General features: G+C 46.0%; 1 protein-coding gene across 1 annotated transcript in view; it reads right to left on the bottom strand.

Moving 5' to 3' along the window:
* LOC145392794 (uncharacterized) overlaps positions 1–13,360 on the bottom strand; it is a 24,725-nt gene extending 11,365 nt beyond the window's left edge. The window contains exons 1-10 of the mRNA XM_080267082.1: positions 13,253–13,360; positions 11,159–11,166; positions 10,521–10,592; positions 10,052–10,120; positions 7,399–7,533; positions 6,556–6,627; positions 2,560–2,631; positions 1,547–1,615; positions 858–1,001; positions 44–184 (exon numbers count right to left, since the gene is read on the bottom strand). Of these exons, the coding sequence (XP_080123208.1) occupies positions 44–184; positions 858–1,001; positions 1,547–1,615; positions 2,560–2,631; positions 6,556–6,627; positions 7,399–7,533; positions 10,052–10,120; positions 10,521–10,592; positions 11,159–11,166; positions 13,253–13,360 (890 nt within the window). The remainder of the gene's footprint in view (positions 1–43; positions 185–857; positions 1,002–1,546; positions 1,616–2,559; positions 2,632–6,555; positions 6,628–7,398; positions 7,534–10,051; positions 10,121–10,520; positions 10,593–11,158; positions 11,167–13,252) is intronic.
* Between the last annotated feature and the right edge of the window lie 394 nt (positions 13,361–13,754).

Raw genomic sequence — 13,754 nt, forward strand, 5'->3', positions numbered from 1 at the left:
TAAATTACAAAAAAAATATTACGGAGACCACGACCCGACTTACAAGCTTCGTAATTTGGGCGTGTAGGTGCAGAGGGCAGGGGGGACTGAGGTAAGCGATGCCCTGTCAATCCTCAGCATCGTCAGGTTGTATGTGCCGTTGAGATTAGGGAACTCTGTCAGCCCCCTCGTCTCCTTCAGGATCCTGTAGTGGGAGGTGGAGGTCGATAATGCGCAAATGGAACGGTGTTAGGGATCTGTTGAGAGACGGGGTCAGAGGAGGTGGGATGAAAAGTGCGAGGGTTCTGTGGTGAGGTGGAAGGTGTGGGGTTAAGATGAGTTGCAAATGGAACAGTGCTAGGGATCTGTTGAGAGGCGGAGGTCAGATGAGGTGGGAGGTGGAGGTTAGAGGAGGTGGGAATGAAAGTGCTAGGGTTCTGTGGTGAGGTGGAAGGTGTGGGGTTAAGATGAGTCGCAAATGGAACAGTGCTAGGGATCTGTTGAGAGGTGGGGTTAGATAAGGTGTGACTGAGGCGATGCTGGGACGTGGGTGTGGGCATCCAGGCGATGATAGGAGTGTGGCGCCATTTGTTGCGTGGAGGAGGACGATAGAACCTCAGGGAACGGACTGTCTACTTTATGCTCTGAGCCGTGTATATCTATCTATCTATCTATTTGTCTATCTATCTATCTATCTATATGCGACCACCTACGTACACAATATTTATGTCTAATGCTCAAGTGTCTCTTCCCCACAATTACTTTTAGAATTCCAGACACAAGGAAGATATTAAGTGGCACTCAGAATAAGTGGCGGAGACCATAGCTTCAAGGGGGCCTCAAATTAAGTGCCAGAGTATAACTAAGTGGCTACGTACAGCTTGGTAAGTGCCGGCAAGTGGCTGAAGGCGAGAGTGTGCACGGTGAGAAGTGGATTGCCCTGAAGCTCCACTTGTTGTAGCCTTGTCAACCCCTTCAACGCCTCCTCACCGACGTAGGAGATGCGATTGTGCCCTAGGAGACTGTAGAGGGGAGAGAGAGGAGGGCGTGAGTTGAGATACAGAGAGGGAGGAGGGAGGGAAAGGGTTAGAGAGAGGAAGAGAGAAATGGCAGAGTAAGGAGAGAGGGGAAAGGAGAGAGGTTTGAGAGCAGACTGGACGAGGGGCAGAAGGGAAGGCGTGAGCTGAGATAGGGAGAGAGAGGAGGGAGAGAGGAGGGGTTAGAGAGAGAGGAAGAGAGGGATGTTGGAGTAAGAAGAGAGAGGAAAAGAGAGATACTAGAGTAAGGAAAGATAGAGACAACAGTAGGAAAACATAAGCATGGAAACAGAAAACAGACAGCTAAAAGAAAGTAAACAACAGCGGAAGAAAGAAATGCCTGACGTGGGAAAGACAGAAACGGGTCGCGTAATTCAAATAAAAATCCATTATAATCACCATCCATCCATCCATCCATCAATCAGTCAATCAGTTTATCCATCTATCAGTCTCCCAGTGTATCTATCTATCAATCTCTCAGTCTATCTATCTATTTATCTACTGTTAAAATCGAGCTACAATCTACTTACAGTCGGGTGAGGTATCGGCAATGTAGTACTGCAACTGGCACTTCTACTAGCTCGTTTTCGGTCAGGTCACTGTGGAGGAGACCCAGGGGGGGTGATAAGAGGGGGCTGGATAAGAGATAAGCTTCAGATTATAGTTAAGTATCGGATTACAAGATTATAAGTCAGTTTTAAGTGATATTAAGTATTTAGATTGACGAATGTGTGAGTTCGAAGTTCAACACACACCACACCACACTCCTTACTTATCACGCTTTCACACCACACCTTTCACCACAGTCAAGCCACACACTACACACCACACTACACTACCACACCCCTTATTTCGAAGTGCACATAGACTTTTCCAACACCCTATATAAGTTAAAAATAAAGACAGAAAAAGAAAAAAGGATAAAATATGCATAAATCTTCCTTCCCTTCCCTGGATTTATACAACTGACGCGAGAAAAATGAAAAAGAATGAGAAAACGAAATGCATGGAGAGAGAGAGAGAGAGAGAGAGAGAGAGAGAGAGAGAGAGAGAGAGAGAGAGAGAGAGAGAGAGAGAGAGAGAGTTAAAATTATGTATTCTTTGTGTATATTGCTGCATTAACTAATTAAGGAGGGGAGGTGAAAAAGAAAGAAAGTGAGAAAGGGGAGAGAAATAGGAGACAAAGACGAAAGACGTGGGGAGAGAAAAAGAAAGAGAGGAGAGAAAAGATTGAAAGGTGAGAGAGAGAGAGAGAGAGAGAGAGAGAGAGAGAGAGAGAGAGAGAGAGAGAGAGAGAGAGAGAGAGAGAGAGAGGAGAAATCAAAAGAAAACAAATGACAAAGGACGAAAAGGAATGTAACTCACGAAAATATTTGACATGTAAACGAAGAGACAGAAAATGATGACCCCCATAGGAAAAGTAACTGACAAGGATAGCACTCACAAAATACACGCAACCGTCGAGTGATACATCCACGTCCCTAATTCACACTGGAGTTAAGACCTAGGATAAGTCGGTTATAGACGAATATTAAGTACTTACAGGACCAGCAGACTCTCAAGAGGCTCAAAAGCGTCTTCGTCTATCTCCTTAATCTGGTTTTGGTGGAGAGACCTGGGGGAAAGAGAGGGAGGTGGTGAGTGGTGGTGATGGTGGTGGTGAGAGTGGTGAGGTGGGGGTGCGGGGTGGTGATGAGAAGTAAGGGTGGTGGTGGTGGTGGTGGTGGTGGTGGTAGTGATGATGATGGTGGGGATGACTGTGGTAGTGATGGTGGCGGTGATGGTGGTAGTGATGATGATGGTGGTAATGGGAAGTGAGGGTGGTGGTGATGGTAGTGGCGATGGTGGTAGTGGCGATGGTGGTAGTGGTGGTGGTGGCTGTAAAGATGACGGTGATGAGGGGATGGTAGTTGTGGTGAAAGAGACTGAGTGATGGTAATGATGGTGGTAGTCATGATGTGGGTGCTGACTGTAGCATTATTTTCAAGGTAGTGATGATGATAGTGACAGAAATAGAACTACTGGAGCGGGGTACTTCAAAAATCTATCTTAAACTATACAAACCAATACAAAATGGAAGCTGAATACAATAACGGAATACAATAACGGAATACAATAGCTGAATTCAATCACAGAGAGGTCGTGAAGGGGTTAATAGGGCAGCGAAATGAGGGTGGGATAGTCCGTAGAATTTTTTTGAAACCAGATTTTTTTTTTTTTTTTTTTCTTCTTTGAATAGCACTTTTCGGTCCACATTATTATTATTATTATTATTATTATTATTATTATTACTACTACTACTACTACTACTACTACTACTACTATTACTACTACTACTACTATTATTATTATTATTATTATTATTATTATTATTATTATTATTATAATTAGGAGATCGACTGAGCTGGCCTAAATGTACAAAATGATGGTAATGATGATGATGATGATGATGACAAAAAAATAAAGACGATGATAATGATGATGATGACGGAACTTGGCAATTCTTACAGCCTGGATTTAAAGCTATAACTGTGTGAAATCTGGTGAGTCTTAGCTATGAGGGTGGTGTGAGTCTCCTTGGTTACTAGTCAAACTCAGCCTCCAATCTGACAACACCTGGCCTTCAACTGAGCTGAAAGGGGTTTGGGATATTTGTCAAAGTGAAAATCAATGCTGACTATAGTGTCTCTGTCTCTCTCTGTCTCTCTCTGTCTCTGTCTCTGTCTCTCTCTCTCTCTCTCTCTCTCTCTCTGCAGGAAGTTGCAAGGAAGTGATGGAGGAAAATGTTGAGTGAGATGGAGAGAGAGAGAAGAGAGAGAGGATGTAATGGAGAGATAGAAGAGAGAGGAGATAGAGAGAAGAAAGAAAAAAGAGAGGAGGCAGAGGGAAGGAAGGGAAGAGAGGAGACAGAAAGAAGGAAGAGAGAGAAGAGGGGACAGAGAAAAGTGAAGAGATAGGGAGAAGGAAGAGAAAAGAGAGGAGGACGAGAGGAGGAAGAGAAAAGAGAGGAGGAAGAGAGGAGGAAGAGAAAAGAGAGGAGGAAGAGAGTACGAAGAGAAAGGGAACATGGCAGGATAGTGAGACGGGAGAAAGGAATAACACAGTGAAAAATTCGCCTTAAAATATAAAGACCTCAGCTTTCACTTCCAAAATGGCTGTCTTGGGTCCTATCTTACGTCCCGTCTCTTCTGTAAATCCCCGGCAGGTGTGGGAGAAGGAGGGGAGGCACGAGATATAAGAACGAAAGCTGATCTCTCTATTTCACCTCTTAAATCTATTATATATGTGAGGGAAGAAGGTAAAAAAAAGATTCATATATTTAGCAGACCCGTAAATTTCCTCTATACTGGGGAAAAAAAAGGCAGGTCGTAGGAACTGAGAATAACGTGATCCTACAGTGATTTTTTTTTTCCCAGTACGGGTGTGTCGAAAATAAGGTAGATCTTAAAAAAAAAAATAATTCTACACATCTATATGAAGATTTTTTTTGCATGTGTAGAGAAAAATAGGCGAAGCAGAAATAATACAAGGAAGTAGTTTTATAATATTTAATGTCTGTTAAAGGATGAGGGAAGACGTAATCAGACGCTTGGCCTTGGTTCTCACTCGTCCTTAAGGGTTTATGGTGGGTTACTTAGTGTACAGGTTACCACAGTTACCCCCTTGCGTTACTCGAGGTATTCATGTCAGTTACCAACCCATAAAGAGTGGATGTGCACCTGAGTGGATGGACACCTGAGTCGATGTATACCTGAGTGGATGGACACCTGTGAGTGGATGGACACCTGAGTGGATGGACACCTGAGTGGATGGACACCTGACTGGATGAATACCTGAGTGGATGGACACCTGAGTGGATGGACACCTGAGTGGATGGACACCTGAGTGAATGAACACCTGAGTGGATGGACACCTGAGTGGATGTACACCTGTGAGTGGATGGACACCTGAGTGGATGGACACCTGAGTGGATGGATTGTAGGTAACTGATCCACGTTTGATTATGTCTTTATTATCGTGACTTACGGGGTTACGTAGCACCTTCTCTTGAGCGATTTACTTTACAAACAACCCATCCTTCTTCCCTTGTGTTGTGTCTATAACTCTTTTTATCGAGAACCTGAATGTTGGTTTGAAAATAAAAAAAGAAAATGTCTAAGAAAATAAGGAACGTTTTTACCCCCCCCCCAAAAAAAAAAAAAAAAAAAAAAAAAAAAAAAAAAAAAAAAAAACTAGTGAAGGTTAGGTAAAGAAAGATTACATGAAAGGAAGTATTCTAAGTGGGATAGTGGACCTTAACACCTTTTCCTTAGCGATTTATTTTGCTTCTTAGACCATCTTATCCCCTTCGTACGCACGTTACTGAGACAAAGTAGGTCAGTACAAAGAACATATAAATAATAAAAGGATTATGGAAGAGTAACAGGCAAAATAAATCGCCAAGAAAAAGGTGAAAGTACAACAGATAAATTAAGTCACTGAGAAAAAGGTGAAAGTACAACAGGTAAAATAAATCGCTAAGGAAAATGCGCTACCACCTCAACAACGTCAGCTAGAGCACGTGCCTGTGACCCATATTGAGGGCAGCGCAAGAATGTTAATATCAGGTCACCTCAGGGACGCTCTGTTATTTGAGGTCACAGGAAGGCGGCCCTGGGAGAGAGAGAAGCATATTTTTAGAACCTTGTTGGAAATTTTAGGTCAGGCTCTAATTTTTGACCTCATTAACCCCTTCAGGCTGAGGAGGTGTTGTATATTTACCTCCACGACGTTGGATGGAGGTTATGTATTCACCAGTGTCTGTCTGTGTGCACGATATCTCAAAAAGTTGCTATTGGATTTCGGTGAGATTTGGTGGACAGGTTGGCAGAGGGTCAAGGAAGAGTTGATTAGATTTTGAGGTGGATCCGGACCTAGGTGTTGGAATAAATAATAAAATCTACTGGTACTGGCGGAGGAACGAGCTATCTGATTTGCGGAACATGGCAGACTAAGACCGTAGAGTTAATTGACTATCTGAGACAGTAAAAGTATTCGTCTGGTAAGGATGAGGAGTTACATAAGTTAATCATAAATCTTACTGGCGTTGAAGAAGGTATGCGCTCTCTGAACACACACACACACACACACACACACACACACACACACACACACACACACACACTCAGACTGAAGGGGTGAAGGAGCCAGGGTGAAATTGCCGTATGATGGGCACCTAATTTGACCCGCCATAATGCAGCACGTGACGCCCAGATAAATGAGTCCCCCCCCTCCTGTCTGTCCGTCTGTCTGTCTGTCTCTCTAAATATCCTATACCTACCTGTCTATCTAACTATCTATCTATCTATCTATCTGTCCATTCACTCATCCATCCTTCTATCTATCTCTATCTATCTATCTATCCACCATACTCTCCTCTCCCTTTCAATTCTGGTTTACCCCATCCAGCCACATCTCTCCCCCTCCCCCCATCCTCCTTTCGGTGGATAGGGGGGGATAGAGATACAATACAGGGTGTGTCAAAAAACTAAGTACTTACAGGGAGGTGAGGCTGCGTAGTCCACCCAGGTCACCCGCTCGAAGGACCCCAATCCGGTTGCGGTCCAGGTTGCTGTGAGGGGAGGAGGAGGGGTTAGAGGGGGTTTGGGAGAGGGGAGAGGAGAGGGTTGGAGGGATTAGAGGGGGTGTGGGGTGAGGGGAGGGGGTGGAGGGAGAAGAAGGGTTAGAGGAGGTGGGGGAGAGGGGAGGGGGTTAGAGGGGGAGAGGGTTAGAGTGGGTGGAAGGAGAGGGGAGGGGGTTAGAGGGGGTGGGGGGAGGGGAGAGGGCTAGAGGGAGGGAGGTTAGAGGGGGTGGATAGAGAGGGGAGAGGATTCGAGGGAGTGGGGGAGGGCGAGGGGGTTAGAGGGGAATGGGGGAGAGGGGAAGGGGTTAGAGGGGTGGGGGAGAGGGGAGGGGGTTAGAGGGGGTGGGGGAGAGGGAGGAGGGGTTAGAGGGGATGGGACTGCATGGACTCTATGGACTTAAACAGACTCTAATATACATGGACTTTATTTTTTAGAGTTACGTAGAGGTATGCTACTGGAAAAAAGAAAGTGTGATTTTGTGAGGTATAATAAGCCAAAAAACACACAGGCCAAAAGAACTACACACACACACACACACACACACACACACACACACACACACACACACACACACACACACAAAACACACTCAGACACCCCCAAAACACACTCCAACACCCCAAAACACATTCAAACACCCCAAACATTCCTAAAACACACTCAAACACACCCAAACACCCCACAAACACCCTCAACCACCCCAAACACTCCTAAAACACACTCAAACACCCCAAAACACCCCCAAACACCCTCCTCACAGGAAATGCAGATGGTGGAGGGTTGCGAGGGCGGTGGGGACAGATGGAAAGTAGTTGTCCTCCAGTGAGAGTTCCAGCAGCGTGTCTGGAAGCGATCCTGGAAGTAGCACCGCCAGCTGGTTGTTGTCGAGAGTCCTGCGGGGGCCAGAGAAGCGGTGAGTGGTAGTTGTGGTGGTGGTGGTGGTGGTGGTAGTAGTAGTAGTAGTAGTAGTAGTAGTAATAGTAGTAGTAGTAGTAGTAGTAGTAGTAGTAGTTGTTGTTGTTGTTGTTGTTGTAGTAGTAGTAACAGTTGTAGTAGTAGTAGTAGTAGTAGTAGCAGCAGTAGTAGTAGTAGTAGCAGCAGTAGTAGTAGTAGTAGTAGTAGTAGTAGCAGCAGTAGGAGGAGGAGGAGGAAGCGGTTCAGGCAGGAAGGAACGTGAGGCAGGTGAGGAAGAAGGAAGAGTGAGGCAGGAAAGGTGTCAGGCAGGGGAGTTAAGCGATGAGGCAGGAAATGTGTCAGGCAGGTGGGTTAAGGGTTAGGCAGGAAAGGTGTCGGGCAGGGGGATCAAGTGGTGAGGTAGGAAAGGTGTCAGGCACGGCGGTTAAGGGGTGAGTCAGGAAAGGTGTCAGGCAGGGGGTTAAGGGGTGAGTCAGGAAAGGTGTCAGGCAGGGGGTTAAGGGTGAGGCAAAAAGTGGGTTAGGCATTATAAGTCAGGCATAGGAGTTGAGGAGGGAGGGGCAGGCACGAATGAGGTATGGCAGAGGAAGCGAGGCAGGAGGATGGGTCAGGCTGAAGGAAGGGTGAGGCAGAAGGAGGGAGTCAGGGAGAGGGAGGGGTGGGGCAGAGGAAGAAGAGGTCAAAGAGGAGTTCAGAGGAAGGTCAACAATGGATTTATTACCTCGGCCAAGGAGGTTATGTTTTACCCCGTGCTGGTTGGTTCGTATGTCTGTCTGTCTGTCTGTTAGCAGGATTACTCAAAAAGTTATTAACGGATTTGGATAAAATTTTGTGGAAGGGTGGGCCATGGGCCAAGATGGAATTGATTAAATTTTGGAACGGATCCTTTTTAATGGCAGTGGCAGAGGTATGCACTATCTGAAAGCTTTCAAGTTATTATTATTATTATTATTAAGAGAGAGAGAGAGAGAGAGAGAGAGAGAGAGAGAGAGAGAGAGAGAGAAAATCTAGCCCAATTACCTAAAAAAGAAAACGGATGACGAAGAAAAACCAATTACAGATTAATGAGGTGATTAAGAGGGGGGACTTGAGTAATTAGGGGACACACCTGGCGATGATTAATGACCCTACGCGCCTCATTAAGGGTCAGGGGTCATTTGAGGGGGAGGAGGGGAGGGGGGAGGAGGCGGGGAGATAGTTGTTAGGGAGGGACTGACGGACAGGCAATGAAGGAAGCTAAAAGGAAATGAAAAAGAAAATGAAGGAAAGGTGAGAGGGGAAGAGACGGGTGCTGTGATGCTGTGGACCTGAAGATTTTACGCATCATCATCATCATCATCATCATCATCATCATCACTACCATCATCATCATCATCATCATCACTACCATCATCATCATCACCACCATCATCACTACCATCATCATCATTACTATCATCTCTACCATCATCGCTATCATCATCACTACCATCATCATCATCATCATCATTGCTATCATCATCACTACTATCATCGCTATCGTCATCATCATCATTACTATCATCATCATCATCATCACCATCACTACCTCTTCCTAAGCGATTTATTTTGCTTATTACACCTTGTGGTCTTCTTCTGTGTTAATTCAAACATATTAACCAGCCGCATCCAAAAATAAGTTGGTAAGGAAAAGGTGTTAGGGACTAGAGAGAGAGAGAGAGAGAGAGAGAGAGAGAGAGAGAGAGAGAGAGAGAGAGAGAGAATCTACGACTGTATCATTTTAAATTTAATTCTTGCTATTTTCTGATTATTATTATTATTATTATTATTATTATTATTATTATTATTATTATTATTATTTGTTATCCCAATCACTAGCGGTGACAATTTTTAAAGATGAGTAAAATAATTCATGGAGAAATGAGAGACTGACTAAGAGAGTGTATGTGAGTGCGGCGGAGGGAGAGAGGGGGAGGGGGAGACCGAGGATGAGATGGAGGGATACGGGTGGAGAGGGGGGGGAGGGGGAGACCGAGGATGAGGTGTGGGTTGGAGAGAAGGCTGCCTGATGACGGGGGAGAAAATAACAAAGGCGAAAAAAGTAGAGAGAAAATTGCATGTAATTAGGAAGGAAAAAGTGAAAGAAAAAAGACAGTGGAATGAAGAACTCAAGGCCACGAATATCTTAAGAAAATCGTAAGAAAATCGTAAGAAAATTGTAAGAAAATGTAAACGAGCCTAATCTGACGCAAATTATAGGAGTAATGGAGAGAGGGAGAGAGAGAGAGAGAGAGAGAGAGAGAGAGAGAGAGAGAGAGAGAGTAAAGCAAGTCGTCTATGTAATACACACACACTTACACACACACACACACACTTACACACACACACACACACACACACACACACACACACACACACACACACACACACACACACACACACATACAGAGGAAGAGAATTTTTATTTTTGTCCAGCATGCCATACTCTCTCTCTCTCTCTCTCTCTCTCTAACTCACAAGCGCTGGAGTGGCAGACGATGGAAGGCCTCGCTCGTCACCGTACTGATGTGGTTTCCCGACAAACGCCTGTAAGAGAGAGAGAGGGGGGGTGGGGCACTTCTTCGTGACTAGCATCATATTCTAGTGCTAATCTCTTATAATAAGAAGACAATACTACGGCTCTACATCCTTTCCATTAGCACTTCTTCGTGACTAGCATCTTATTCTAGTGTTATCCCAGCTCATTTCACCTACTTACAGATACCTACTTACACCTACCAACACAAACAGTTACAATACGGGTTACCGGCCTACTAACAGACATACTAACATAAATACTTACACCTACCAAACCTAAATATACTTACCGACAGATACTAACATTTAGGTACTAACAGGTATCAATTCAACTTCCACACTAACCATATCAACTAACAGATCTACTTACATACCTACTGCCGGCCTACTTACGGTGGGGAGTACTTACAGGTGCGTGATGTGTGGGTAGTGAGAGAAGGCGTGATCCTGGAGGGTTGTGAGGTTGTTGCTGCTCAGGTCTCTGTGGGGAGGGAGAGAGGGTGAGTTAGCTCTCTCTCTCTCTCTCTCTCTCTCTCTCTCTCTCCAACCACCCACCTCCTCTTCCCATGAGTCTACCCTCGTCTGTCTCTGTCTGTCTGTCTGTCTGTCTGTCTGTCTGTCTGTCTGTCTCTCTCTCTCTCTCTCTCTCTCTCTCTCAACAGATGTGCCGTGGGCGAAATTTGTAAATGACGTCAGCGTGTTACCCTTACTCTTGTGTGTGTGTGTGTGTGTGTGTTTATGTACGTATGTATAATTATATGACTGTGTCTGTATGTACGTATTTATTATGTACGTTTCCATATCCAGGGGGAAAAAGCGATTAGCAGTATTAGCTATACATCTCAAAATTCTTACGTTCATCATTATATCACTACTGACTATCATTCCTATAAAGTTTCCCTCAAGCCTCTCAGTACTGGTAGGTGATGTTCCTACCTATGTCCCTGTTCCTACTGCTTCCCTCTCCCGTCCATAACCCTTCATAAAATAATCGGTACCTCAGTAACTCAGCAACTCAGTGACAAAGGCGTTATTAGACCAGGGAACTTGGAATACTAGCAAAAAGGGGCAAGCAAAGTGATTTGAGAATGTTTGTGCGTGTGTGTTTTTTTTATACATATAATTGTGGAGAGAACTGTAAGATTTGGAGCCATGGAATTTGCGACAATGAGCTCGTAGGCGAAGGGTAGGACGTTTAAGTGCCCTCCTTGCATGCTCCCACCCGCCGTAACTCCAAGCAGTAATGGCTTAAAACTTGCGTAATTAATGTCTAAGTAACCCCTTGTAACTCCCTCCCTCTCTCTCTCTCTCTCTCTCTCTCTCTCTCTCTCTCTCTCTCTCTCTCTCTCTCCGGCAGGCTGAGGAAATTGCAATTATTCAGGTTTCCACTGAGAGGCGACAGTGAGTTAATTTCTCTCTCTCTCTCTCTCTCTCTCTCTCTCTCTCTCTCTCTCTCTCTCTCAACTCACATACATCATGGCTTTTTCGTGACTTTATGATTCTCACTTCCTCCCCATTTTTCTTTCCCTACTATCTGCCTTGCTCTCTCTCTCTCTCTCTCTCTCTCCTCCGCTCCTCTCTTTCTTACAGTTTCATTTCTCTCTCTGTCTCTCTTCTTCTCTCTTTCTCCTCTTTCCTACCCCACCCTCTCTCTTCCTTCCTCCTTTCTTCTCACTCTCTCTCTTTTCCTTCCTTCTTTCTCTCTCTCTCCCGTCCTTCCTCCCTCCTTTCCCTTCCCTCTCTCTTCATTCCTCCCTTCTTTCCTCTCTCTCTCTCTCTCTCTCTCTCTCTCTCTCTCTCTCTTCATTCCTCCTTTCTTCCTCACTCTCACCATCCTTTCCTTCCTCCTTCTGTCTCTCTTTTCCTTCCTCCCTTCATCTCCCTCTCTCTCCCTTCCTTCCTACCTTCTTCCCTCTGTCTCATTATTTTCCGTCTATCTCATCCTTTCTCTCTCTCTCTCTCTCTCTCTCTCTCTCTCACAACGAACGAAGATTTACGTCAGCTGTTGCCTCTCGTTACAACTCGAGAGAAAGAGAGAGAGAGAGAGAGAGAGCCATCAGCCCCATCCATTCAGATAATGTAGTGTAACAGTCACCCTTACAAGCTAGTACACACACACACACACACACACACACACACACACACACACACACACACACACTACCGGCTGTGGTGGTGTGGTGGTGGTGGTGGTGTGGCTGTGATGTGGTAGAGATAGTGACTGTAGTGGTATTGTACTATGGATAGATAAGTGGAGGAGGTGGAGGTGGTTCTGAGAGTAAGGTTTCAGGGCGCCTTCTAAGCCCACGAAGCCACAAAGAAAGAAAACGAGAATAGGATTTCAGGGGAGACTTAAAACTTTGGCCCAATATATCGCAACTTCGATTTTCCGCATTTTATTCTCCTGTGCACGTAAACTTGAGGTGTGGGGCTTGGAGCGGAGGGTGGCAGGGTGTGTGTGTGTGTGTGTGTGTGTGTGTGTGTGTGTGTGTGTGTGTGTGTGTGTGTGTGTGTGTGTGTGTGTGTGTGTGTGTGTGTGTGTGTGTGTGTGTGTGTGTGAGTATAAGAGTACGTATGTATGTATGGAAGTATTAAGAATGGATGTATGTATGTATGCATGGGAGTATAAGCAAATGTATGTATGTATGTATGTGTGTATGTACGTATGTATGTATATATGTATGTATGTATGTATGTATAAATATATGCTCACACAACCACAGTATCGCTTCTCCATCCTAACTACATTTTTTTTTGCACTACGGACAAGACAAGGATAGCACAGTGCCTTACCATGTGCCTAGTTCATACTGGGAATACAGGGCTTGGTTAGGGCAGAGAGGGGATTGAAAGCCTGTGAAATTCTGTCCATCTGTCTGTCTGTCTGTCTCTGTCTGTCTGTCTGTCTGTCTGTCTCTCTCTCTCTCTCTCTCTCTCTCTCTCTCTCTCTCTGTCTCTCTCTCTCGGTACTCACAGCGTGGTGGTCGGGATGGGCGGGCTGGCTGGGCTATGCGTTTGGGCGTCTGGGCGGGGAATAGCCACCAACCCCGCCCCCACACAGCTCATCATCATGCCCCCCCGCCCCATCCCCCTCACCCCTGGAGAGAGGGGGTAGGGGAGGGAGGCTGGGGGAGGGGTGCAGGTGCAGGGGGAGGGGCAGGGGAGGGCAGGGGGAAGGAGGGAAACGGCCACCACCATTATCAGCATCTTTGACAAGGGGCGGCGACCCCTAGAGGGCACACGGGGCATTTTAACCCCCACCCCATCAGACCCCCATAGGCTACAGGGGGCTGGGGGTGAGGGCTGGGGTGAGGGAGGGGGTGGGGGAGGGGAAGGAGGGGGTGAAGCGGGACAGGGAGGGGGCGCGGTAGGGAGCTCCGGGGCACCATTTCGGGGGCTCATAGTTCACGGGGCGGGGCGGGGTGGGGCGGGGCGGGGCTACGTGGCATCCATCAGGGCGGTGTCCTTCGGGTCCCGGGGCGCCCTCACCCTCCTGGGGGCGAGAAAGGGAAGGTTAGGTCATGGCAGAGACAGGTGAAGGACAAAGAGAGAGAGAGAGAGAGAGAGAGAGAAATCAAACGGCAAGAGATCTACTGGTACATCAAGGCCATTTGTAATATAGAGAGTTATGGCTGTGTGTGTG

This window comes from Coenobita brevimanus, chromosome 23, assembly GCF_032717465.1.
Source record: "Coenobita brevimanus isolate Jiangsu-jjx chromosome 23, ASM3271746v2, whole genome shotgun sequence".
In the NCBI taxonomy this organism is placed as follows: Eukaryota; Metazoa; Arthropoda; class Malacostraca; order Decapoda; family Coenobitidae; genus Coenobita; species Coenobita brevimanus.